The sequence below is a fragment of the Harpia harpyja genome, chromosome 10 (assembly GCF_026419915.1).
Source record: "Harpia harpyja isolate bHarHar1 chromosome 10, bHarHar1 primary haplotype, whole genome shotgun sequence".
Taxonomy (NCBI): Eukaryota; Metazoa; Chordata; class Aves; order Accipitriformes; family Accipitridae; genus Harpia; species Harpia harpyja.
Genome location: NC_068949.1, coordinates 905,183 through 932,951, shown reverse-complemented (window position 1 = coordinate 932,951; position 27,769 = coordinate 905,183). Strand labels below are relative to the sequence as shown.

Genomic DNA, 27,769 nt, shown 5'->3' with positions numbered 1-27,769 from the left:
TTTGTGTAAAGTTCAATAATATTAAATGTGGACTTTTACCAGCCCTACCCATTTTTCTTTTTTTAACCATCGTCTTTTCCTCTGTTCAAAACCAAAAGTTGCCCTTTTCTTGGTGGTTGTGCGCAACAACAGGCCAAGGAAGGGACACCAAACAATAGCGAAAAGTGAATCTGCCAGCACGGGAAAGTGCTGCTGTGCCAACATCGCCATCACTGTAAAGAGAAACAAGCGCTTTAGTTTCTTTTCTTGATTTTCTTGATTACTTTTTTCCCCAGTAAAAGAAGCCATAACGCTTACGAGTGTGCTTTAGACAAAAGCGTGAGATGGAGCCGCTCTTTTCTTACGATAAAGCTCCACGGTACGTGGGAAGCCAAGAAAGCAAAGTCGATGAGCCGCATCGCAGGCAGGAGTCACTTTGCAGGTGGGAGAACAAGGGGAGGCAGCGCCGGCAGATGCTCTGCCTCGGGAGCGAACACGGTATTGCACTGCACGCTGGCTGCGAGGAGCAGAAAAATCCTACAAGCCAACCGCTGCAAGCATTATTTCTCCATCTCGGGTTCCATCAGAGATGAAAATCCTCCTGACGGACGCATTGCACGGCACTGTTAAGACATTTAGCTCTGCTTTCATGCATGGGGCTAATTATTTATATTTATAGGACACAGAACAAAGGGCATTTGAATGTTTAGGGCAGTATCTGAGCCAGTGCAAGTAATCAATTTCCGATATCTTTACTTTTTCAAACATACTACCTTACAGTTGCATAATTCTTGCTTTACCTTTTCCCTACGTCACACAATCTCCTTACAAAGGGCCTTGCTGTTTTGTAAAAATAAAATATACTGGTGCACGTAGAATCACAAAGATGCTTCATGAGTTTCAGGCAGCACAGAGTTAATGAAAGCCGGTTAGGAGGATGGGTCTGATCCCTTAGATAGCCTGGGAAGTGAGTAATTTCACAACTCCCAAGAGGAATGTGGAAAATCCACACAGCCTGACACCTGTCTGAGGTTGCAGACTCATCCCACGCAGACTGCAAGTAGCGTCGCTTCCCGCAGCAGAGGCACAGGGCAGCCCAACGGAGATTCAGGAGCCCAACCTGCACCAGGACATCAGCAACGGCTCGATTTTCTGGTTTCACCAGCAAATACCAAGATGCCACGGTACTTTGGATAAACTGAGAGATTTCTCACGAGAGATGATGGCTTTTCCCTCGTCTGTGTTTTAGCTGAGGAAGGACAATGAAAGAGATGGAAGACATTCTCTACAGCTCGCCTAAACCAACATTTTTACTTGCAGATAATGTTATGGTAAATAAGAGAGGCCGATACGGAAATGCAGCACTATTGGATATGGATATTCGGGGCTTGGTTTTGATATCCAAGCCTTGCTAAGGAAAAGTTTCCTAAACTCGGGTTTCCATTTGCTGGAAAGGTTGTGAAGAAACTTGATAATTAAAACTCGCTTTGGTCATTTCTCAAGAAAACACTGGTTGCAACTCTGCTGAATTAGAAAATGAATAAATGCTGAGAGCATGAGAATTCATCCCATACCCTCCTTTTTTTTTTTTTTTTTTTTTTTTTTTGAGTGTTTTGTCTTGCGTCTCCAGTTGCTTTTGCAGAATGCTGCTTCTCCTTTCAATGAGGGGGAGCCGTGCTCACAGCCCACGGGACCTTGCATGTGTGCACCCAAAAACATAGCCTGAGAAAAAGGCTCGCCCACTGGACTCGGGAAAGCTCTGCAGCGGGTGCTCCACCTCGCCATGAACCAGCCGGGAGCCCGGGACAGTGCCGGTCGTGCTCAGATCGCAGCCGGATCCCCAGGCAGACGCCTTCCACCCGGCCACGAGCCCGATGCTGGATGCCTGGCTGCTGCCTGGGCTTCGATCCAGAGCCCTGTCCCTGATGATTGTGCCGGCTGCGTGGACTTCACAGCTGGTGAGGTGCTCCGCATCACCAAACACCTGAGGAACATTGACAGGAAATTTCAGAACTTCCGTGAGCTCTTCGGAAAAGGTAAATATTTTTCAATCCACTTGTTTGCTTACAAAACAAGCAGATTATGTTCAGCAAAAGCAATGCTGTCTCATTCCTGCTGCATTATTTATTTAAAGCAATGAATTTAGATGGCTCTCAGACAATTTATGGTGGCTTCTCTCTGCGCGGATATTTAATTATGCAAACGTCTTTTCCTATAATGAATTGCATCAACAGATAAAGTTTCAGAGCACTTAACCATCTAAGTGCACAGGTTTCCTCCAAATGTGATGCAAAAACACTTCAAGTGCTATTGACAGCACCTGCAATTACTCACAAGTGAGTTAAACTGGCTGGCACAAAGGGTGCCTGCGATGTCCCCTTTGGGAAAACCGGGATTCGTCATCAGGAAGGAGTCCAAATGTCGTGAGTCGAAGAAAGGCTCAAGCTGGTGATGCTCTGGGTGGTGGTGGGAGCCCAAGCGTGTGTCACAGCCCAGAAATGTGCTCCAGCAGAAGTGCCATGCCTTCTGGTCCGGCACGCTGGCACCTTCCCCCTCTCCTCCTTTTTCCCAGGACAGCCTCTCTACTTGCAGGACCCTCTCCAGGCTGGAGCCCAAGTAAATAGACCTAAACTGAGATTTAAGAAAACAATCATCACAGGCTCGGTGCTGCTCTAGAAACCTCGTACAGCATGGCAGCATTAACAAAATCCCTTCAACTGCTTGCTGGGACAAGAAACCTCCTGGAGGAATGCCACCTTCTCCACCAAGGCATCCGGAGTTCCCTGTGATCTTGGTCTCTCCGCCCATGGCCGCAAGCTGTAGCTCTAGGTCACGGTGACTGCCTTACCCCAGGCATGCCAAACAAGTTGGTTTGGCCACGCTTCTCAAGCAAATTCCTAACTATGGCGGTGCTCTTAGTTTTGCAAAAGGTTTGCTTTTAACAGCCCCCAAACAATGCCGGCTGCACATGGAAATTAGACCTGCCTGAGCTGGCTCCCTCTCCTTTGCCGAGTATCTTTACAAGTGCCCAGCTTGGGACTGCGTTTTTGTCTCAGAGGTTGGCCTTCAGGTTGTAAAGACACAAAGATATGCAACACTCCTGCAGCAGTAAGCAGGGACGTCCATTGCTCGGGCTTATGGAGCAGAACCTGGACAAAAGGCAGCGTGGAGCCTCATCGAGGGTCCTGGCCCTGGTGACTAAGGACGGGGCAATTTCTACATCTGTCCCTTCGCTGCATGTGGTTTTTCTGCTTGCTTGGGTGTTCAGCATTTGTTATTTTCTGTTTTGTGCAGAACTCGAGTATTTAGGAACAGCCGGGTACCTGTACCACTGTGCTGAAGTGAGTTCATCCTGGGAGAGGTGAGGATGAGAGTTTATGCATGCAAAAAACCCGTAATTTTTCCCCTTCTTAATTTTAGGAGAAGTTATTTCAGCTTCTGTTGAAGCCAAACTGGCAGAGTTACTGCAAGCCATCTCCACCTTCCTGAACACATATCCTGCTTTGACTGGGGATGCCATCCAGCCTGCCATAGCAACCCTTATCGCCAATATCGATGGTAAATGCATAACCTTAGAGAACCTAACGAGCGCTGTAGTTATTGCCCTCTGCTCAGTGGTGATGGAAAGCTTTCAACCAGGCTCAGCACAGACACACACAGGTGTCCGCGTGCACAGAAAGCACATCAGTACTGAAGCTGAGCAGAAGTCAGTGATCATCAAGGCTTATTCGTATCCAGATCCCATCGTTAGGGAAGATGGTGCTTTTAAAATGCACAAACGCAAGATAAAGGCTTAGACACGAGAGCCTTTTATTTAGGTTGGCAATCGTGCTGGCAAACTGCACCTATCTGTCTGTTTTCCCCTAATAAAGACACATTGCGTTCGGACGGTGAAACCAAAGGACGGAAATGCGAGGCTCCGGGGAGCTGTTCTTGGCTTGGTTATGTCTGTTGGAGCGAGGAGGCGTGTGTCAGGACTTCTCCCAGCACTGAATTCCTGTATATTCCTGTGCAAAATGTTTTCATGTGTTTGCTTGTCAGTGTGTGGCAGTGGGGGGGAGAATTAGATTGACCCACAGAACGGTTGTGATAGCCCTTGGAGGTTAAGGTAGTGTCCTATGCCATGCCACCTTGGTTGGATGGTTTGAATATTTGCACATTATTTTCTTGGGAGCTCAGATATACTTAAATCTAGAGGAAAATCCTCACCTGAAAACTCGTCTCAGCCTCCTCAGAAGAGAATCATGGTGGTTCCTGGCCTTTGTTTGGGGGTCAGATGGGCTTCAAGAGGAAGCACTGAATGTCCCATCCCAATATTCTGTGTATGAGCAGAGCCAGGACCAGCACGGGGCTCCTGGCAGGGACCTGGAAGGAAGGAAAGTGCACTAACCACACTGCCGCTTTCACTCCCCGGGTCCTTTCCTCCCGTGCCTTCAAAAGACTTGCCGATGTGAAAATATGTTTGCCTTATAAAATAGCAGCGGTGACGTAAAGGGAAGTTTAATGAGACTTCATAGGGGGCTGCTCCTGTGTATTGTCTGCAGTAGCTTGCCATTGTGCTTGTTCTAAAATAGTAATTAAAAAAAATTCACCTGTTCGAAATGCAGGAGGAGTTTGCAGGCTGTGCTGAAGGAGCTCAGTGTCAGCAGAGCAGCCGAAGCAGCTTTCTGCCCCATGACCAGTGCCGATCTGACTGCACCGGCAAGCGGAGAGACTGCTGCTACAGCTTCCCTCTGGTTAGAGAGCCACGTTATTATGCTGTATACAGCTCTGTGTTACCTTGGAAGATGAGCCGTTTCTCAAGAATTCCCGTACTTCCCTTTTGTGAGCCTCTGATCTGCAAAAGAAAGTTTAGGGTTTTACCATCTCCACTTTACCCCCCCAAAAAAACCCCAACCAAAAAAGGACATACTCATTCAGCCAGAATGTCTAGGAAACAGTCTCATGAGACTGGCAATTGGGATCCTGAGTTACATTTCTGGTAAATAAGGAGCCACCCCCCTTCCTTTGTGTTGGCTTTCATTAGCTTTTTTTAATATAATTAATTGGAGGGGTGTTGCTGTACTATGTTGCAATCCTTTTGGCTATAAATGCCTTTACACTAGAAAAACACTTTTTATAGCATTTATCTGTAAGTAAAGCACTTTGCAAATAGGGCATGCTAATTATACTAAACATACTTGTAATTACACCGACTGAACACACAAAACTGAGGCACAGGCTAGGGAAGATTTGATAGGAGAAACTCATCACTCTGCCCTTCCGCTGATCCCAGCAGCACTTTGCCATGGTTATGCATCCCAGGTCTCCTGCTTTCTTCTAAAAGTCAACCATTACCTCCAGAGTCTGAGCAGAAACTGTCACACGCGCCACTTTCACTTAAGCCTGAAACATTCAACACTGAAGGCGTAACTCTGAGATTCTAGGATTTTATTTTTTTTTTTAATTAAACAAGTGTTAATGATAGAAGGATCAGCTGAATCTTAACTCTGACTCGTTTCTGGCTGTAGTTAGTGGGACAGAAGAGCCTGTAGATTTGCCTGCCACAAAGTCTGTGGTGCAAGCGCAGGGAGAGATTTCACAGAAGAAATTTAGCAGCATTATTTGAGTCTCCAGCAGATGCCGAGGAAAGGGAAACTGTTTCTTGGGAGTCCAGGGCCACAAGCATACCTTTTGGTTGCATAAGAAAACATAGTTTTTTTAAATATTCATTATTTAGCGCAGAAAAAATCAATGGCTTCACTGCTGAGCACGAGTTTGTTGACTGTGACATTTTTGCTGTCAGTTTCTCTAGTATTTGCAAAAGAAAAAAGTTCACTTCAGTTTCTGCTCACTTTGATCTATAATCTTTGAATAAATGTTTTCTATTTCCCATAGCAGAGTTTCATCACTAAATCACCACCAGTATTCCAAAACTGAAGGCAAAATTCACCAATTTTAAAGATGGCAACGCTAGCTACATGCTTGCAGCCAGTAAATCAATTGCTTGTGAGCTGAAGCATATCGTACAGCGCGAGGGGCAGTCGGATTTAAAGCCTTACATCCCAGTCCACCGTCTAGAGAATGCTCCCAGTCTGAAAAACATCTTGACGCAAGCGATGGCTTTTTCCCTAACTCATAAAAAACTTACAGAATCAGGGCTTGTTTTTATTTAAGAAGCAAACCATTGAAAGTTTAGATTTTGGTTTTGCTGAGCAGAAGTCGAGAAAGACTGTGATCTCCAAGAAGGCTCCATTACACCCACGCACCGGCGAAGAGAGCAGAGAAACGGTGGCTCAGGCAAGGACCACTGCTGGCCCATCCCTGCCCAAGATGCTCATCCTTTTCCTTCTCCTGTCCCCTCTTTTAACCTAACAGCCCTTTCCCCTCACCACCAGCAGTTTCTCAGTAGTTTGGTCAGTGTATTTGGAAGCATGGGTGTTTCTTAGGAAGCAGAGAGTGCTCTCCAGGTAGAAAAACTGGGGCTGCTGCGATAGCTGCAAGCACTGAAGCCAGGAGGACTCAGAAACGGTCCCTTCTTTGCTATTTACCAAGATGCATCTGAGTTATGCAAATTTCATGATCAAACAAATGTACGCTGCACACTGTTTCCTTACACGGAAGCGTGTCTGCAGGAAGCAGATTTGGCTACAGCAGCCGCACTCACCGACAGGCGCTTCTGCCAGTTAATTTGGGCAGGTCGTCTTCACATGCAGCTATCATGGGCCTCTGGATAATTTCTTCACATCTGATCTGACCAAGAACTTGTGTTTTACTTAATTCAGCTGTGATTCAAAGCTGGGTAATTTGGGATTCTGCTGCTTTCAGACCAAAACACTGAAGATTCAGCCATGGGAGACCCAGAACCAAGTGGTATGTGATGGCATTTGAAACAACCTTTTATATTTTTTGTAATGTAAGCTTTTGGGGCATGGTATGACATATGACACAGATCAGCCTGTAAGCCACCTAGGAAATATGACTGCTAAAAACAGCTGTAAGTTCCTCTAACTGGGGTTTCCATGAAGATCCCGACTGTTCACTTCTCTAAGTCTTTCTCTGAGAGATGAAGTTGTTTGATGCATTTGTACTGGATACTGACTTATGTAAGAGGAAAGGATGCAAACCCCCTTTTCGGGAGGCAGAATGTGCCGCGTTTTCTCTTAAGAGATTGGAAATACGTAATGCTGGTACTTGCACATCATCAGCTCAAGTCCCTCTGACAAAAATTTTCTATAAGTCCTTTTTCTCAAAGGTGACAACCCTATTTATGAACATAATCAGTTTAAATCGGAGTAACACTTACCAGTCGAGCATCTAAGAGGTCTCTGTACTACCTGGGAGCACAAATCCCTCCTGCCAGAGCCCCACATTCAACAGGGGCCGGTCCCTGGTGCTTCAGAGAGGTGGGGGGGGCTCACTGGCTCTGTAATCAAGGAAACACAGCAAGCAACATTAGTCCTTTCCCTGCTGCCACATTCAAATGCGTTGTTATCCCTGTAGCTAGAAAACTCTTTATTTCAGCTTGTCTTTCAGCAGCTGGATCTTGTCATGTCTTTGTCATGAAAATTGAAAAACCATTAGCAGAATTTCTATAGCTCATGATCATACACAGAGATAGTTAAAGGATGTCTCAATGTCTCTCATAAACTAAGTTGAGCTTGTTTAGAAACTGTATTGAGAGACTAGTTTTCTGCCCACTCTTGCCCTACAGAATGTTTTGTGTCTTCAGCAACATCTGCACAACCCTTCGTCAGAACTGACACTAACATTTAACGTGCTCATGATCCAGCGTTGCACGCAGAGGCAAAAGCAGAGCCTATTTCTGCTCAATGTTCCCCTTTTGTATGTAACCAGAGCTTGCAGAGGTCCTCTTTCCGCAACATTGCATGTGAAGCTCGTGTTAGGCAACTACCCATTGTGTCCACCGCTGCTTTTCAGGGCAGAGACTTCCAGACTAGCGATATAATAGCTGCACTTAATTTGTGGATGTTCAGCTATATGCTGCAGTGGAAGCATAACCATTTCTGAGGCCACTTAAAGACTCTGTAATAAATAGCTGCCTTACTTCTTGGCCTACTATCTTGGTCTCATCAAGCACTTTACCAGGAGAGATGATGATACAAGTCTGATCATTCAATAAACCCACCAAAGACCAGGAATCTGTTTCCGAGATCCCTCTAGAAACAACCCTATACTTGATTAAAGATGTATTTTGAGGTTTGTCAGTGAAACAGTTTTTAATGTGCGACCAAGTATACCATCCAGAACGTGACATGACTGTAAAAGTCAAATGCCCTTGATATATCCAAGTGTGCCGTATCCACAGAGTGCCTTTTATCAACAAAATCTCATCTGTTAAGGAGAAGGAGGCTTATTTGACAGCTCTGCTGCAATACAAAGATGACTGGTATAAATGATTTTGTTCAGTCTTATTTTTTAAGCCAATAAGTGTCCTAGGTTCATCCTTCTGTTGCTAATTGGGAGGGTTCTTTTACTGTTTTCCAGTACTTGAAGCATCTGCTGTGCTTCATTGTCAGTCTAAATTCTTCTTACCATTGCTAACATTTCCTTATTCTTTCTTATCGAAGAAATGAACAGCCAGAAGTTTCATGTAGTTGTACTTTTCTTACTTAAAAAGCAAGGTTTATTAGCTAAGAACTGCAGGGGGCTGCCATCTATCAAGGCAAGTCTGTTTTAGTAATATTTTCCTCTAAAGCTGGCAATCACCTCATTTTTATTTTGCAAACTAAATGCACCTGTGCTCAGTTTCTGCTGTCAGACATCTCAAAGATTTGCTGCATGCTCACCTTCTTTTTCAATGAATTGATGTATTAAGTGGAAATTCCCCTTCCTCCCCCTGACATGTTTAATTAATCTCCTCATTAATACATACTACTATTTTAGACATCTGACCTTGCTAGTATTTCCTGTCAGTTGTGGGTGATCGCACTGTTTGGTAGCGGTTCCGACCTCCTCAAAAATTAGCTGATTTGTAAATTCAGTTTTTGCCAGGACGTTTGTTCCACTGAAGCAGGAAGAGAAGATGAGAAATCAGAGTGACAGATGGGAAGCGGTCTTGGTTTTGCAAAACCATTGTCAAGGAACTTGGATTATTTTGTTCCAAAACTGTTATTCCTCACATAGACAGAGATGCTGATCTGGGCAGCTGGAGCAGCGTCCTTTGCTGCCAGCCATAACTGGAATCTCACTGAGGGATGTCTTGGTTAAAGAGGGAGGATTTCCTGCGGGAGTGGCGGACAACAATTTGAGAGTTTTCAGACTCATTTGGTTCGAACCATGTTGTAGCTTAGCAAGCAGGGGATTTTACACAGATGCTGCTAAGAAGTGTGTGTCATTTTATGCAGAAACAGGAGAATTGCCCCAGTGGAAAAATTCAGATGCTGTGTTGCAAAGTGCAAGACTGAGCACAAAGAAGAGGAAGGCGCTACCGGGAACAGGCTTGTGATACCAAGGTTGGCAATGGTGCCATGCTTTGAATTAGGGTTTTAGACATTTATCTCATTTCACGGTAACTGCGGCTGAAAGGGAAGTGATGCTTCTGCTGAATGGCAGAACAAGAGCTTGTCCTGCTAAAAATATCCTCAACGCTCTGCACACCCACCACTGTGGGAGCTTGCTCTCCCTGTAACGGCAGCAAAAGGAGAGAAGAGCGGTGAGCTTTCCAGAAGGTAGATGATGCAGATGAGATGACAGTCTTGTCCATCCAAGGATGAGGAAGAACTTCGCACAACAGCTGGCCGGCTCCAGTGCGAGAGTTGGCCGTGCAGGGATGCTCCCCTTTAGGATGCAGGTCTAGTGCCGATGCTGGAAGAGGTTTCTGCTGGAATTGTCTAAGATAAGAAGAAAAAGGATACACTGTCCTTCAAGAAACATAGATGGTTTTTAATCTCCAGAAGACTGAGTTTCTAGATCAGCCTTCCAGTTGTCATTAGGTTGTCCAGTAAGATAACTGGCTTTAAATTGAAGCATCCATTTGTAAATAAGGCTGCAGAGCTGTAGTGAACGGACAAAGGACTGAGCCGGAGTCTCCTCCAGGCCTGTGGTCCTATATCCCAGCACCGCAGCAGATGCTCTGCTACCTAATCCTCACTGGTCAAAGGAAAGGGCTTTCAGCAGGATTTGAAAGATGTATTAGTTTATGGATATTTCTGGGAGCCTCTGCAAGCCTGCCAGGCACAGGGGCTCCATTCTCCTTCTAGTACAGGAAAATGTATACAGATGTTTACATATATAGCAGGTGGGCAATCAGGAGTGCACGGTTCACCAGGAAGGGACATCTTGAAGGTGTCCAACAGATGGCTGACTGATGACAGCTGTGACAGCGAAGAGCAATACATTTGAGGCAATTCATTTCCTTGATGAGATACATAGGAGGCACATGAATCATTTGGCCCAGACCTGCACATGCCAAAAAGCCACTCAAAAGACTTCAAATAGATGGGACAAATTGGTGCTGCCCTTGAATGACACAGGGGCTGTGTACAAGGAGACACATGTTTAAACTTGTGAGAATGCAGCTAATAACATCAGCTACAGCAAGGCTAGGGAAACTTTTTGTGACCAATTTTTCCACCTTCCTACTTTTATAGTATTACATATAATATTAGTGAGATGAAGCAAAAGACTTGTGAGAACCTGAGGTTCTTGCTTATCTTACAGTGCCTCACAATAGCTGCTTTCAAAAGCAGAATGTTTCATTTTGCCCATCACCAGTGCTGCTCAAGTTGAGTCACTTCTTCCTGTTGTACAATCCTCTGCTAGTGGTAAACAAGAGAAATTAAAGCTGTCCATCTGCTCCTGCAAAGTAACAAGAGTCCTTAGGATTCACAGTAAATTAGTATGCCTTGGATTTGTTACATCTTGGATTATGAACAACTTGTGTCTCTTACAGAAAAACCAGAATGAGATGTTTGGTAAACTGCCTGTCTGAGGTCACCCACCAAGTGCGAAATGTTGATTTATCACAATAGGCACTGGGTACAGTCTGCAGTCCTCTGTTAGCATCATTGGTGCTTTTAAATCCCTTCCCCAGGTCCTCCAAGCGCGGCAGGCCAGTCTGAGCGGTTCCTTGCAGTTCCTTCAGACCTCAGTGGCTTATGTTTTACAAAAACAAGCATGTCTTCACACATTTTCAGTGTCTTGTTTCACTTTGGAGTAAAACGTTCGTTCAGAAAACCTTTAAAGAACAAGGCCATAATTATCTGCTCAGCAAAGGCAAGTAAGCTAGGAGCGTTCCCAGCTCATTTCTTGATGCAGAAGGGAACGCAGCATCTGGCCCATGCTGCTCAGTGCTGACTGTGAGTGGAATTGCAGCTTCAGTGTCCCACCCAGCCTTCTTCACAGTTATTTCTATTTTTAAGCTGATGATAGGGTTAGACTGGTTGATGTTCATGGCTTGGACACTGTAACTATATGATTGTCAGACAGCACTTTCATCTGACATCAAACAAGGGGATTTGTGGAAAAAAATGCCCAATACTTCCTGGTCTTTCTCTTAATTGTACGTTCAAATACTTTCTCCACATTATTTGGCATCTTTATATAGTTAAAACAAACCCATATGCATACATACATGCTCAAAGCCTCCCTTATCATCAGTACAGACAAGCCAGTCTCTCACTCTTCTGCACCATTTTGGCTGGAAGATGACCAGGATTGTACCGCTCCCCCAGCAAGTGCTCAGGAGCTGGGTCTTCCCCCACGTGCTGGGAGTTTCCCAGAGTCATTGGCCTCTCTCAAAGACAACGCGGCTCTGCAAATCTGGGGTCAGCAAAGGTGCGATGCTGTTTGTAGGTTTAATGGCAGGCCAGCTCCTAATCAAAACCTGACTTGAAAAATCTGTATTTTTCAGGACTGAGACAAGGCCCAGGAGTAGCTATAACTAAATGAGACAAAAACTCACTTTTCTACCAACCATCATTTGAGCAACATTTACAAGTACTTGCTCACTGTCAAAAAGTCAACTATCAGTGAAGCAACTCTAGATTTAGGTCAACCACATCCTGTTTCCTGGAATGTCAAAAGGACAAAGAAGAGTGAAGTTTTCTTTTGTTTTTTTACCAATTGTGCCCCATTTCATATTTTAAAACATTTTTCCTTTTTTTTTTTTGTCAGCAACTTTCAGCCTGAGTCAATTTTAGTTTCAGCCCTCAGTGACAAACACATGACAGAGTGGAAAGTGAGATTAACAGCATCAATAACCCCATGTAAAATGCATGTGCGCGCCTCCGCCCTGCGGGCAAAATACGCTTAGACCTTACAGAGGTGCATGGCAGGAGTGCATTGCCCCTCAAGTGGGGACAAGCCCGTTTTATACTTTGCATGCCCAATAATTTGTACCTGCTGGGGGCTGAATCAGCTGCAGGATTTCATAATGTAGATTATCACCATAAATAAGCACATACAATATTGAGAAATGGTCCCCGCACATAAAACATTGCGACACACACACATGACGCGCAAGGAACGGGCAACTTCTGCAACACAGCCCAGCCCACGCGCCGCTGGACTGCAGCAATGCCTGCTGTTTTCTATGCACGTGGTTCTGCTGACACAGGTGGTACGGCGTGCGCGTGGGTTTGATCGAGGTGCAGGGCATGCCGCTGCACCCTGTGAGCCCCTCCGTCAGGTCTGCCAGTACCAAACTAAGGACAGCGGCGTGACTTCAGCTCAGAGGGGCTACGATAAAGGTTTCTGCCCAGTTTTCACAGCTGATCTCGGATCTGATTGCAAGCCCTAAAACCAGCTTAGATGTCTCCCCTGGACATCTGCAGACTCATTTTCTGGGGGTTCTGCCCACGGAACCTTGATGAGTTTACTGTTCCTAAGGTTTTTTTTCAAATCCCATCTCGCCCTCGAGCTCACCTTGCTGTGCTTTGCCAGGCCATCGCAGTTTGTCGCTTCCCTGTGAATCTGCGCAGGACAGCGGGGCTCAGCCACGCTCCCCTGCACCTCTAGAAACCATCCTGCTGACCTCGGGGAGCTTTGGGTCAGGCATTTCAGTGAAATGATTTCTTCTCCAACTCCAGGTCTGGACAATCAAGAGAGGACACCTGAAAATAGAAAGCGGTACAGTGAGATATTCCGGAGCCTGGATGCCATAGAAATCTCAATTGGAAATGCGTATGTAAAGAAACAGGGCTGAACCAGTTTTCTGGGTCTTTGGAACCTTAATTTATTTCATTGCATTCTTTTTCACTATACAGGACGGTTGATATGTTCATTGGTGATGCTGACAGCACTGATGACACAGATCTGACCACAGAAAAAGAGGTTGTTCCGGTAGGCAAAGAATGAGATCCATTTTATTAAAGAAATTACCAATGTCCATTGCCAAAGTGCATGATCCTATGTTATTAAATTCTATGTTATTAAAGTTGTTTTTTGGGTGATCATCTGAAAAAAAATAGTTACAGCTCTTACTTGAATAGACAGAAAAGAACTGTACAACACTTGGTTATAACAATGATGGAGGTGGCAACAGAGCAGATAATATTTAGTGGAAACACTCAGCCATTTACTGTCTGGATTTATATTTTTCTGAAAAACAAGATGTGGAAATTGCTGGTTTAAGTTCTGTGTGCTAAGAAAAAGATCAGACAAGACAGCAAACCCAGAATACATTTGAGAGTCATGCATCAAAAATGTCTAAAATTTTGGCCTTAAGGAGACCTTCAAAATAGAACTTAATGATTTTTCGCTTACTTTCGGCAATATGGGACTTTTGGGGATTATCAGCCTCATTTCACACTTTTCTGTATAAACAACGGGTCTAGGAACTTAATTTTTCTCTGACAGCAACTGTTCTCATGTAATCATATCATCCCATGAGCTAAACATAAAGATAAAAATGAAATATTTTGTGATTTGTAATAAAAAAAGAGCTGCCAGCATTCGGTCTTGCAGCCCTTTTCCAGCTTTGATGTCTCTACCCTAATCATGTGTTTCCTCCGTGTTTCTGCCTGTGGTAGGCTTTTATACCATGCTACCTTCCCTCTGTCAAATCTCAGGCTACTATTTTAACTGCACTGAGTTGCTTAGCTAAGCAAAATCGGCACTCCAGCTGGCCTTTTTGAAAAATCCTCCAATTTCTGAATACTCATTTTTCTTTCAGCATTTTCCTCTTTTTTTCTTTCCCCCCACAGCTGAGTGAAAGTTTCTGCAAGAGCAAAACCAGTTCAGAGAGACAAGTGCAGGCAGACATAACAGGTAACATTGCTAATTAAAAATCAAAGAGGTGACATGAGAACACTTAGTCAGTCACCTGGCAACAGTCCTGGCAGCCTTCTAATGACATGGATGAATAATGCCGGTGTCTCCGCTGGCATCGGTCTCAAGCTGAGCTAGGGCTGATGCCCAGCAAGGATGCGGATGCCTGTTTGAGCTCAGCAGTCCCACTGCTTCCTCCAGCATGCGGATCTTCCCCTGTTCATCCATTAACATCTCGTTAGGGAGCTTCTCATGAAGTCTTGGTTTTTAAATACTGAGACATCAATTCCCGAATGTCTGCTGGTTTTAAGCACAGTAAAGATCAACCCAGTGAAACCTGGGATACTCTGAAACACTTTGTGACCTGCTGGGAGGGTTCTTACCAGCTCTGTACTTGTCACTGGCATCATAAAATGCAACATAAAATTGTTTTTTCTTCATATAAAGTCCATATGAAGAAAAAAAAAATTCTAAGCTGCTTTCTCACAGATTTCAGCTTGAAATGTGTTTCAATTTGCTCACCACAGTGTGTTGAATCCGTATTAGGTTCCACTAAGGAATAAGAATACTTCCTGCAACTCCCCAGTAACCCATTAGGTCCTTCACTTTTGCATTTCAAAACAAACTGAATAAAAATATTTCATTAAAAGCAGAGGGCGCAGGAACAAACATGTCTAAATTACCTGGAAATTGCGTGGTTCCATGGGCAGGACTGCATGGGGTTGCCATGAAGTAGATCATGATGACACTGTTCAGTGAAAGACCTTTTTTATGGCTGTTATCTGAGTATTTCACAGCACCAACTCTTGAGACTCCAATTTTGCTGCTCTTGGGGCAGCCCATTAGCCAGAGCCATCCTGAATCTGGATTTATTCTGTTGCAGTTCAGGAGGCAGATGAAATGCTGATAAAATGTGAAGGTGGCATTGATGCAGCCCTTGAATATGCCAAACTGTGGTGTAAATACGTCAAAGAGCTTCTCAGCTGGATTGAAAAACGTCTGAGTTACGGTGAGTCTGTGCACAGAACCAGCTGGGAGTCCGTACACTTTTCGATAGCTTTTTTTTTTAATCATAGCTGAGAACACACAGTTGCAAGCAAAAGTGTACGGGTTAGAAACTGGCCAAACGCCAACCCTTTTAGTTGCTTTTGCCTGATGACAAAGACATGGGGTCAGAATTTCTTCTTCCCTGAATGGTCCTAATTAACTGGAATGACCTCTGGCTTTGACAAACCCACCTCTGTGACCGTGAATCTGGTGTCTAATCCACTCTGCCCTTCTACAGAGACAGAGTTTGCCAAAGGGATGGTGAAGATAGCAGAATCAGGACGAAATGCCATCTTCCAACAGGTATGGGTCCTAGCGATGTTCCTACTTCACTGCACGGGGTTCCCTTCAGAGGAGGATGGGAGTCCTATGCAGAGCAAATGTGAGGCTGTCTGCACATGTGAACTGCTTGTAGAGTCCAGCTTAAGTCCTACAGCAATCCTAAATCCTGCCTCCAAAGCCGTTCCTAAACGTCTCAGTAGAGGAACAGTTCCTTCTTTTTTTTTCCAAGGGCTTATAACACAGAGTAATTGTTTAGACAATTAGATATTCAGCAAGGCAAGGCATGGAGTCAGCACAATACTACCCAGCATAAAAACATTTCTGCTTCCAGCATCCTACTATCTGTGTTGTCTGAAATAACTCCCCTTCATTTAACCAGTGTAGACACTCTCACTTTTCCGTAGTAGATCTCAGTTCATGGCTACCAAAAGCTCTTTAATTTAGGAAAGCTGCCGTGATTATCCATCATTTTATATCTGCTTTTTTGGTTTCTGCAGTACAACATGCCTCTTCGGGCGCTCTATACAATGGTCCTGGAACATGACATAAAGGTTGGAAATTCAGCTACTGAGACTGCAGGATTGCTCCAACAGAAGGAATTCTACCAGGTACTGCATTTCTCTGTGGATTAGACAAATTTGCTGAAAGATTAGATAGGAGGATCGTAGAGACCTAATGAAGTGATATATCCTGGTCCAGGGGGTGGAGGGGATAAGAGAATGAAATGCACACCAAGTTTAAGGGAAAAAGAGGCATCTTGCAAGCCTTGCTTTCTAATGTCACGTGCCCTCATCTGTCGGATCCTTTTTCCTGCCTCCTGTGGAACTGTTGCCATCCTAACTATTATTCCTCGGCAGCCTCTGTCAGCTAAGAAGAATGAAATTGAGAAATGGAGGAAAGAATTCAAAGATCAGTGGACAAAGGAGCAAAAGAGAATGGTAAGAGGCCAATAGATGGGCCTGACCTTCATGCCAGTCACAGGTCAAAACACCGACAACAAATGTTTATGGACAAGCAGTATCTAAATAATGTAATATGCATCCTGCTATTGAATAAAAGTACTCTTTTAAAGAGTACAAGGGGGGAGTGCTGGCAGCATTCCTGTGCCATCCTGCCTGTGCTGCCTGCTGGATCCCATCACGTCCTGCCGACTGCAGAGGCTGGCAGAGCGAGGAAGCAGCTTGGGTTTGCACGCGCTGGCATCAGGCTGTCTTCAGCCGAGAGGGATCCCCTGCAAAGGCAGGCTCTGTGCCTGCGACCCCCCTACCAAAACCCAGCTGCACAAACTCTGCTACCACTTCATCATCAGCCTTTTTCTCCAGGGATTCCTGCTGGGGAGGAAGATGCTCCTGGGCACCTTGCAGAACATGACCCAGGATGGCCAGGTCTCTACGCAGCTGTAGAGGAAACCCAGGGGCTCCCTTAGAGCTCCTGAACTTTGGGAGGAGAGGGAAGGAGAATACTGACCTCCATTTGAACGATAATAGTCATTTGAAGCAAGAGACAGGCACTTCCCTTATAAGCAGAGTACTGCTGTGACTTGTTCTTCCCACTGCCTCGCCAGGCTTCCTAAACCTGTTCCTTTTCCTATTCAAGAATGAGTCCTTGTCATCCCTGCGCAAGTCCCGCCTGCAATACATCCAGCGCTGCGAGGAGCTGGAGAAAGCAAAGCACTTGAGTGCCAAGGCAGAGGACGAATACCAGAGCGCAGCTATCACCAACCCCGGCAGCGCCAACAAGCAGCTGGAGAAGCGACGCCGTTCTTGCGAGGAGGCACAAGCCAAGGTGACGAGTTCAGACCAGGCTGCTGGTATTCCCAGCCATCCCACGTGCCATGTTATGGCATCTTCTCACCCATCCTGGTGGCTTTGTCCTCCTTTGCTCTGTTTCTGGTCATGCACAGGTTCAGGAAGCAGAAGCTTTGTACAAGATGTGCATCAGCGATGCCAACTTTCGGCGACAAGAACTGGAGAAAGTGCGAGGACGGATCGTCTCGCATATTCGGAAGCTCATTTACCAAGGGGATGAGGTGCTGACGTGGGTACGTGTAGCCTCAATTTCTCCTCCAATCCTCATTTCAGGGAAACTGCTGTTTGGGATAAGACCTCTAGGCTCTTCACCATTTCACTGTTGAGCCACCGTATAACTGACCATTCTCAAGCAGCTGAAATTAGGGGAGTGCTCTGGACATTGCTTTGCTACCAACCTGCTACCAAAAAATCTCAGATATATACTCACATTTTCAATTGCTACTGCTTTGAGGACACAGATGTCTGTAGAAAAGGTCTAGGGGGAAAAAATCCTAGAACAAGAAACAGTGGCAAATAATTTTTATCTGACCTGTTAAGTAGAACTATCAATAAGCAGAAGTGCAGGTAACCAAGTTTGGGTAATGAAAAACTGAAGACTGGTGAATGACTGTGAGATCCAAGGGAGGAAAAAGCACCTGGGCTTTGACTAGCAATGTTTTTTTTGTTTTCTTTCCCTTGTAAGGTCACTTTAAGGATGTTCAAGCAGCGGCAGACTCAGTCAGAACAGATTCCAGTGGGATACCAGTACCTGTCCGAGGTCTGCAAGCCATACAAAGCAGGAGAGAAATACCTGGAATTCATTCAGGCTCTGCAGAAGAAAGACATTCATATGGAAGTGTTTGAATTCGAGCCATTCACTTCCGGAGGGCAGAGGTAAAACAAAAAGTAGAAAACCCACATCCTAGCTGAAAGGTCAGAAATATATCGTGCACAGAACAACAACAACAAAAATGTTTAAAACACATTTATAAAGTCACTAGCAACGCTGCAGCGCTATGATTGCTAATCACAGAAAAGCCCACAGCCTCAGATGTTAGGATCTTTTCTCTCTGCGTAGCTCCGCTAATAAAGAACAGATACCTAAAGATGCACCTGGTTCCTTCTGCTGAGCACAGGACCAACATCAGCGAAACACAGGCAGCAGTTTTGTACCACATCCCTTCAGTTATTTCTACCATTTGCCAAAGATTTGGATTGCTCTTTTCTCATGTGGGTGCTGTTTGATATCTAAATTTTTCCTGCGGATAGAAAAGATGAAGTTATATTGAACAAATTTGTTTTCCTAGTTTGGTGCAAGTGTTTATTATAGCCTCCTTGAAAACTCAGCTTACACCTGTAAGCTGCCTGAAACAGACGCTTTGTCTCAGGTACCCATAAGGCACCTCGGTGATGCAATATTGTCTGTTATTCTTCACTGCTGGAAAATTGATAGCAACCCCTTCTTAGGTCCCCTCCCAGCGGCAAAAGGAAGATGGCATTGCATTACACAGGACCCTCTTCTGCAGCAAAGGACACAAGCATGCCAGAAGATACATCCAGAAAACAGTTTTCCACAAACGGTGAACACAGTAGGTTGAATTTAATAAAGATGACCCAATTTTCTCTCAAGTCACTGTAGTTTAATTTAGATTAGTAGCCAAAGAGGTGGGAGAGGTTCTCAAATTCTTAGGGCAGTGCTTAAGGCTTTGCTCAGACTGGGAGAAAACATTGACAAGTATTTATGGATTTTCTTGGGAGTTTGGTGTGGACTTCAACCCCGCGTTGAAGTATCCTGAGTGTGCTTGGGATGGTCTGTCATCGTATCCACCTTCCGCAGGTACAAACAAATCCCTCTGCAGTGACACAGAAAGCCTTGGTGGGAGTTGTGAATCCCGGTCCCTGGACTCTCCCAATTCTAGCCCAGGTGAGAGCTGCAGAAATTCTTGCCTAATATTGCCCCAAAACCTAAAACAGGAATAAAGTCTGCACTGACCCACTTTGTGTATCATGAGGATGAGAACAGCTGTGTATATTTTCTCCCTTCTCAAGGAAACTCTAATAGGAAATTGTTGAAAGCTCCATCCACCAGCACCATGTCCTCCTCAGATGATTTTGAAGAGAGAGATTCCTTGCAAACTTTTGAAAATGGTGAGCCACACACATTTTTGACTCACTAGGTGGAAACCGTGCTTACGTATCCGTTCCTTTTCACGCTTTAATGCTGTTTCCACAGAGAATGGTACATCCCAGCAGCAGTTTAAGAACATCCTCCTCTCCAGTGCAGCGCAGACCCACCGGCTCCGGAAGCTGCGGGGACCATCCAAATGCAGGGAGTGTGACACTTTCATGGTCAGCGGCTTCGAGTGTGAGGAGGTGAGGGCTAGAAGATGTCATTGCAGATGCCTCGAGTGGGGGCCTGGGGTGACCATCATGTCGCTGAAAGTCTGCGGGAATGAGGGGCCCCTCTGCAAAGTTCTGTGCTTTTTCTTCCCCTGCATTACACAAGGCGTGTTTTTCTGTCCTTGAGTAAGCCACCAGCTGTCACTTGCCTGAAGCAACCCTCTTGGGGTTGGTGGGACTTTGGTGGTTGGGGGAACAGGAGAAATCCTTCAAGTTCAGCCACCGCTGCAGTGCTGGACCACAACTAGACCATAACGTGGGTCGGTTCTGCCGTTTCAGTGCTGCCTAGCCTGCCACAAGAAGTGTCTCGAGAACCTGCTCATCACCTGCGGCCACAAGAAGTTGCCCAACCGAGTACCTCTTTTTGGCATTGACTTCACGCAGGTTCCTCGAGACTTCCCAGAGGAAGTTCCCTTCATAGTGGTGAAATGCACCTCAGAAATTGAAGCCCGTGCCCTCGGGGTGCAGGTGAGTAGTCAGTTATTCTTGCTTTGGTCTTCTCTTCTCTGTTTCCAAAACTCCTGACCTCTCCCCCTCTGAACCATGCAGGGGATCTATCGGATAAGTGGATCCAAAGCCCGGGTGGAAAAGTTGTGCCAGGCGTTCGAGAACGGACGGAGCCTGGTGGAGCTCTCCGAGCATTCCCCCCACGACATCACTGGGGTCCTGAAGCATTTCCTGAAGGAAGTGGGTACCAAATCTCTGCCGGGAGGGCAGGGCTCAGCCGACCGCATTCCTCAGTGGCAGGCCAGCAGGGTGAAGTAACATGTTGTTTTCCTCCCTTCTCGCTGCAGCTTTCGGCACCGGTGCTGCTGTCCCACCTCTATAATGATCTCATTGCACTTGCCAAAGATTTGCAAAAACCTGGGGAGGAAAAGCTGGACTGTGCAGGCTTCCCTTCCGATCCCATCCAGAGCATGAAGGACTTGCTGAGCAAATTGCCTGGAAGCAACTACAACACTCTGCGACACCTCATTGCACACTTGTACAGGTGAGGAGCGTGTTGGTTGTCATGCTGGTTAGTGTCAGGTCCGACCACAGGAGATCCCTGTTGAGACCTCGCTGCCAGAGGAGCGGCTAGCACAGCACCAAATGTGTACGAGAAGAGCATTTGGGCTTCCTTGACCCGGCAGAGCCAAGCAGGCAGTTGAGGAGGGTAAAAACTTCATTCATGGAAAGGACCATCTTGCAGCAATTAGGGGAAAGTCTCAATGACCAAGAAGGACCAGAAGGTCCTTACTGATAATGCTTCATAAAGCACAGAGCAAGAGGTCAAGGAGTAACTTGAATCAAGCTCTCTTTCACCCAGCTCTGAACACAGGTCACAAGAAACAGCCACTCTCAGTAGGGCTGCACCATCCAGACAGATCCAGGCAACTTCTGAGATTTTTCTCTGGAGTTTCCCTGCACAGACCAGGGCTCTGCTCCCCATAAAAGATGGGAGTTCTCTCTCTACTAGGAAATGGGGGGTTTGGTGCATTCCATCTGTGTATTCAGTGCATTTGGGTTGAGAGCTGGGAAGCCCCTAACAGTCCTGTTTCCCTTCCCCAGGGTGGCAGAGAAATACGAAGAGAACAAGATGTCCCCAAACAACCTGGGCATAGTATTTGGGCCAACTCTGATCCGGCCAGGCTCAGGGAGTGATGTCTCAATGTCATGCCTTGTTGACTCTGGGTATCAAGCCCAGATTGTGGAGTTTCTCATTCAGAACTACGAAAGGGTGTTTGGGATGGATGACCTGCCTTCATCCTTATCCCTTGGATGTGAAAATCCTTCGCAAGAAGCATCGACAGAAAAGGATGAAGGACCTCAGAGCCCAAACACAGTCCAGACTATAAACCTAGAGGTAGAGCTTCCAGACACCGAGCTGGGCTTACTGACCCTGCTGTAGAGACAGGAAGGTGGACTAGCGATTAAAGAGAACTTGTTCCGTGGATAACAAAACCATTTACTATCAGAGGGTTATTCCGAGGGGAAGGAGCAGAGAGCCTGTTGCACATGGAGTGGGAGAAACACAAAAAAAATGATAAGCTACAGATCACTCAGCAGCTTCTCAGACCAATCTGGATAGTGGTTTTGCTCCATGTTTTAGATTTCAGTCATGCTGGAAAAATTGTGGGGTTCTCCATACCAAATAGCCTGGGATACTGCTGTTTCTCTCTGTAAACAGCTCTACAACTTTGGAAGCAGCTACATGCACTTAAGACCCAGCAGATCCCCCGCTACAGCCCTACAGGGCTCTGCTGCATCCCTGAGCAGTGGCCACGGACCCTGTTTTGCCTGCCCTGCTACTGAGTGTTCTGCGTTCTTCCCAAGCTTCGTGGCTCTTTCCTCACAATATTTCACAGCACTTTAAAAACACAAATGGGCATAGCATCCCTGAGACGGTACATGGTGGGTTTTCTCCTTTTCACAGTTGTTTGATGAGCAAGAAAGAAGAAATGATTTTCCTAAAGTTAAGCCAAAGGAAGCGAGATCCAGGTTCAGGGACTCTCTGCCTCCTGCTTTTGAGTCACAGATGCTTATGTGCAACACTGTGTGCCTGCAGTGACCCTATCCATGTCTGGCATGCAGTAACACTGCTTTCTCTACAGGTCCAGCTCACTGAGGAAGCAGAAATTAGAATAACTATGATTACAGTTGAAATAAAATCACCAGGGTAGACACAATTCACTTCTTGTGTGCAGAAGTCCTACAGGATTAATAAACTTTCACAGAAAGCACTTTGAGATATACACAACTATTGCCTTTGACTATTTTCAAAGCCATTTTTACCTGCTTCTGCAGTGTGACTGAATTCCACAGACAGTGTCACAAACCTTTAAAAAGGGGAGTTGCTTCTAAGGCCACTCTCATTTTGCCATTAATAAAACCAACCTCTGGAGGCCCTGCCCAGGTGACCTGATCCTTGTGCAAACTCAGGCTGGATCCATACCAACTACGACTCCCAGGCACTCTCAAGTCCTTCACTCACCCTCCCATTTGCATTTGATGATAATTACTGTGCTCCAGTTAACAGCTTGGTTTCTGACGTTTCCCCTTTTTGTTCTGAAACGGGCTACTTCAGTGTCCCATGGGACATGGGAATCGGTCTCGGCACACTGCTGCTCCACAGAAAGCAGCGTCTGCTTTCTGGGGTGAGTTTTGTGGCAGTTGTGTTCTGCCAGCATGGATGCTGGAGTTGGCAGGTCTTGAACCATAATTTTCCCTCATGGCCCTGCCCTGTGACCTTCTGCAACCTCCTTCCCTATTCCCCCAAGTGTTACAGATAATCTAAGAGAAATCAAGGCATTTTCAGCTTAAGCAGTTGCCTCCATTCACTTGGCTCTAACAGCAGTTGGGGTAAAGTGGACATTGACAGTATCTTCATGTCAAGTACGAGTCCTGTATAAACACTCATGGCTTTTTCCAACAGAATTTCTCCTCCAAGCATGGTTTAAATGTGGACTGTGTGTCTGATAACTCGTCTTCCAGGGAAGCCATCAATGAGCTGACTCTGGAGGGAGCCCACAGTCTATTAAGCATGGATGCCCTAGGTAAATAAAGTGGTGATCGTGATGCTGTTATAGGTTGTCTCGTAGCATGTTTGCTGGTTTTCACACCTCCTCCCTATCTGCCTCTACATTACACAGCAGACAAAGCATAACTGGGCCCTCTTCCACATCGCTGCTCAGTCTTTGTGCAGATAACCTACTGCAGAGCAACTGCCACATAGCTCACATGAAAGCACAAGCACATTTTCTGCTGTTCTCACGAAGGGCTTTTCCCTGCTGCTGCCTCAGCTCTCGAGCCCACAGTCACCATCAGCAGCTCTCCTGGCTTTAATGCATCGAGGACAGCTTTAAGAATATAAGCCTGATTCATATCTTATATGTCTTTCAAATGCATATCTTGTGATTGCTCTTGATTAACAAAGCTGTTAGAGGGAGCAGTTTTAGCCTGTTAATGCAGGAGGGATGTCAGTATCCTTTCTAACAGGAAAAGAAGTCATAAGCCAAAATTGTTTGTCATAGTAACCTTGTCTCACTGATCTAAGATAACTGTCTAATTTTTTGTTCAGAGATGAATACAAGTATTGGCTCGGAGCTGGAGGACCTGGAGGACTCTGTGCAGGAAAAGACAGACAGCGATTCGGACACGGTCCTAGGGACCCAGCCCAGATGCCATTTCAGCCGACAACCTGTAAAATATATTCGAACACAGGCAAAAATGAAGCCAGTCATTCCCAAGTCTTCCAATTTGCCCTTGAGGACTACCACATTAGCCAACATGGCAATGGAGCCTGGTGCAGAAGGGAACCCTACCACCGACAGCAGCTCCCCGACAAACGACGTCCTGGAGGAGAGCACCAGGAGCAGGAACAGCTTGACTGACACAAGCACACTCAAGCAGCGCTTAGGAGGGAGACAGCAGCTCAAACGTTTTGAGATCACACAGGAAACCGCCAGGATTGTCTCAAAGTTTAAAGTCGATGACACTTCTGCATCCCCTGAACCTTTTCTGGAGAGCACAGGATCTACTGAGAAAGCAGAGGACCTCAACCTGACATACCTATAGAAAAACCCCTAAGGGTAACAGATAATAGCAATGGAAAGGGAGAGAGGACTGAAATCCCACGCCTGCTGAACGAAGGAATAGCGATGGTGAGAATAACATCCTATTTGTATTTACCATGCAAGCTGGAGAAAAAGCACCTGCTGTGAACTTCCTGGCAGGCTTTCAGCTAACCCAGGATTTGCTCTTTATTCATTAACAAAACCATAAAAGTGATAAGAAGCAAGCCCAATGGCTCACTCTCTGGAACATGCCCTGTTTAGCATGAAGGACAATGCGAGAAGTAGAGGGAACACAGATTGCCTGACTAGAAAGGTGTCGCCAGGAAGGAGGCAACTGAAATATAGGACATTGGACATAAAACATTCCCAAATGGTCATTTTCTGGCAGCTGCAACAAGCACTGATTTCTGTCATTTTTATTTCACAGCATTTTTGAGTGTAACTCACTTTTTGAGTGTAATAGAACAGGGTACCCAGGCAAAGCTCACGTACTCTAGATCCTTCTGCTTCTGTTGCTGGAGCTTCAACTTGCTAGTCAGCACAAAGCCATTCTGTAAAAGGGAAAAAACACTGCTGTACTCTGAGCTGGACCCCATTTCTCCAAAACATTAATTCTATTTCCCTCAAAGCACATTGAGCTTCTGCAATACTTCCATGTGAAGCTGCTGCTGTCGTGAAGGCGGCAAAACCCTGAACCCCCAGCAGAGAGGAAGATTTCTTAGATCTAAGACCAGGTTGCTCTGACTTGCTGGGTCTCCATCTCGCCTGCCCGTGGGTTGCCCCAGTGCTCCTTTCTGCCTCCCTGCAGCAGATTTTCTGTCCACCAAATTTTAACATGAGGACAGGGAGAACTCTGTCCTATAGTGCCATCTCGTGACGCATGCACGGGGAAGACAGGCTTCCTATACTGTTCACTCCCGGGGATAATAGCTGCGTTATAGGATGAGCAGCGTTACAGATTTCCTTGGTGTTTGGTTGCGTATACAGCACGAAAGTCAGATAACAACGTAAAAACTTCTGCACTAGGGCAGATTTCAGTGATTACCGTCAGCTGCAAAGACACTAGGAGATGTATAAAGGCATCAGAGCTAAATGCTAAAGGAAAATATTACACTTTCCCCAAATAGCTCAAGAGGTTAAGCAAACTACTTCACAAATTTCTTTCTTCTCATCACCAGGCTACGTTCTGGTCCTGTTTCTTAACAAGGCTGTAAAAGAAACGCTAAGGATCTATTCTTAGTATTTGTACAGTTCAGGCTAAAGAGAGTTTGCATCTCTGGAGCAATGTATATTTGTTAATATAGTGCTTTGAATTCCTGAATACTAAATTATCTTTTACTGTAGAAGTTCTGTAATAAATTACTGTGTGTTTTATTATAAGCTTATCTTGTATTTGTTAAACATGAATAGGGAAGCCTTAAGTAAACACTCACTAGACTATTATTAACAGTGCCAAGTGCACACAGGTTTCTATAAAACAAAGGTAACGCTTGCCCACAAGAATTTATAATTTGAGGAACCAGCAGAGCTAGAATAATATCCCTGGTAAAAACCCTAGTTTCCTTTTCCTCCTGCACACTTAAATAGGAGGTTCATTCTACGCAGGAGAAGTATTAGGGGCTTGTACAGTACAACTCCTGCCATCCACCTCTACCTTCCGCTTTTCCTTCCAGCGGTCCAATACATACAAAAATGCTGTTAGAGAAAACACACTCGCTCTTACCTTGTAACTCCTCATTACTTGCTGCTTTCCGCAGAGCTGGTAATTTGTTGAGGGTAGGAGCTGCCAAAGCAACACTTCCAGCCAGAGTTGTACGGCTGCCAGGTCCCGTTCGTGTGGGGAAAGCTTGGATGCAGGGTCTGAAACATCACTCCTCCTGCTCGGGATGGGGATTTTCTGTCATCCAGCCACAGCTAACATGGTTTGGCTTGGAAACAGACACACTGAATTTTAGAAGAAACTTGGCAGGGAGGGAAGCATCATTTCCTCAATTCTTCCCACCTCCTTGAGGCTGCATCTTCACTTCAAAGGAACAGACTCCGCTGTATTTATGGATGGCAAGGGACAGGCAACAGTCCTGTGAAGCACTAACAAGGAACAACCTCATCTTCCCATTCAAATTGGGGGGGGTGGGGGGGGGTGGTGGCAGAGAAGATCTTACAAACATCTGATTTTCACAGCCGCACCTTACATAAATGGCTGTCTAACTCTCCCACTCAGAGTTACACCACAGAGAACAGCACCATTATCTGGGTAATTGATATATAAAGCCATAGCAACCCTCTCAATAAACCTTTTATCAGCCAAACAACCAATAAAGAAGTTTCTTACTTCAAGCTTTTTCTTTTTTTTTTTTTTTAAATCGGCCAATGTGAATTCAGAGCACAAAGCAACCAGCTCATCTCAGCCAGTCAACATGCTTCTGAGCTTCAGCCACTCCTCATGTCATTAAGTAAATTAAAGCCCCAGGTCCTCACAAATGAGGATCTCAGCTGGGCTGCATACACTGGACTCTGAATTGAATTAGGGGAATTTAAGCACCTGATAATTTTAGGCAGGGACCAAGAGATTCCTTTCTCTTCGAGAAGCCAGTCAGAGTTTGTAATTTGCTAATCACCAAGTGTTTAATTGCAACCAGGCTAGTGACAAATTCTGCCCCAAATTTCCTGGCCTCAAAAAAAGGAGCTCTTTAGTTTACCTTTATCCTTCTAAAAAAAAAAAATCAAAGCAAACAGACCTGCAGGTATCAGGAGTCTCAAGGGGAAAACTTCCCAGGTTTTTCCAGCAGAGACTGCTGAGGGATTACCTTTACGGTGTTCAAAAAATGCAAGGTAGAGCAAGGCAAAAGGCATTACATTTCTTTTCAGCCGGCCGAGGCTTTGATCCAACTCTTGATCCCATCCTCCTCTTTTTCCTTTTTTTTTTCTTTCCTCCCCATTTTAATTTTTGCCCCACACTGTTGTTTATTATTACCTGATTGGAGAAGCTAAATGGAGGTTAAAACACACCTGTCAGATATTTCTTAAAATTACCCCCAGAAGGAGAGTCTTTGCAAACAAAGACAGTTCAGGCCATTTATTAGCTGGCAACAGGTTTCATTCACAGGTGTTTCCTTCTGAGCCATTAGCTCTTCTTCATCATTTGCCTCTCTAGAATATAAAGACAGGGATGAGGGGGTTGCTTGTAGTCTGGGGCTTTGATGGAGAAGTATGGGAATTCAGTGGGACTTATTGCTGGTTTTCCAGGGCAGGCTTTTTCTAGGAGTTTTTATGCTTTGCAGAATCAATCCTCTAAGGGTAAGAAGTATTTGGTTATCAGGCTGTGCCCCTCAAAATGTTAAATGTGTTAAAGTGTCTGTTATTTGTTAAAACTAATGCAAATATTAGGTAGCATCACAAGGAGCTGGTTTTTAGATTGGGGCCCCTTTGTAGATCACTTGCGGCCCCTTTGTAGATCACTTGCTGCTTGCTTTGAGAGGAGTCACTGGGGCAGATGTGCTCCCA

At 45.4% G+C, this 27,769-nt stretch overlaps 1 protein-coding gene across 4 annotated transcripts; it reads left to right on the top strand.

The window, feature by feature from the left end:
* Positions 1-1,762: 1,762 nt before the first annotated feature.
* Positions 1,763-25,639, top strand: GMIP (GEM interacting protein). 4 transcript variants are annotated; one of them, XM_052800139.1, is made up of 22 exons: positions 1,763-2,015; positions 3,400-3,537; positions 13,011-13,104; positions 13,188-13,263; positions 14,127-14,190; positions 15,074-15,199; positions 15,476-15,540; positions 16,017-16,127; positions 16,377-16,457; positions 17,116-17,304; positions 17,423-17,560; positions 18,013-18,203; positions 18,777-18,898; positions 19,147-19,233; positions 19,359-19,457; positions 19,543-19,682; positions 19,989-20,177; positions 20,259-20,396; positions 20,504-20,700; positions 21,261-21,555; positions 23,125-23,245; positions 23,770-25,639. In XM_052800139.1, the coding sequence occupies exons 1-22, from the start codon at positions 1,763-1,765 to the stop codon at positions 24,264-24,266; spliced, it is 3,411 nt and encodes a 1,136-aa protein (XP_052656099.1). In that variant the 3' UTR covers positions 24,267-25,639. The 4 variants fall into 4 exon arrangements, with proteins under 4 accessions (XP_052656099.1, XP_052656101.1, XP_052656100.1 ...); XM_052800140.1 differs by lacking the exons at positions 1,763-2,015; positions 3,400-3,537 and adding an exon at positions 4,562-6,831; XM_052800141.1 differs by lacking the exons at positions 21,261-21,555; positions 23,125-23,245.
* Positions 25,640-27,769: the final 2,130 nt, after the last annotated feature.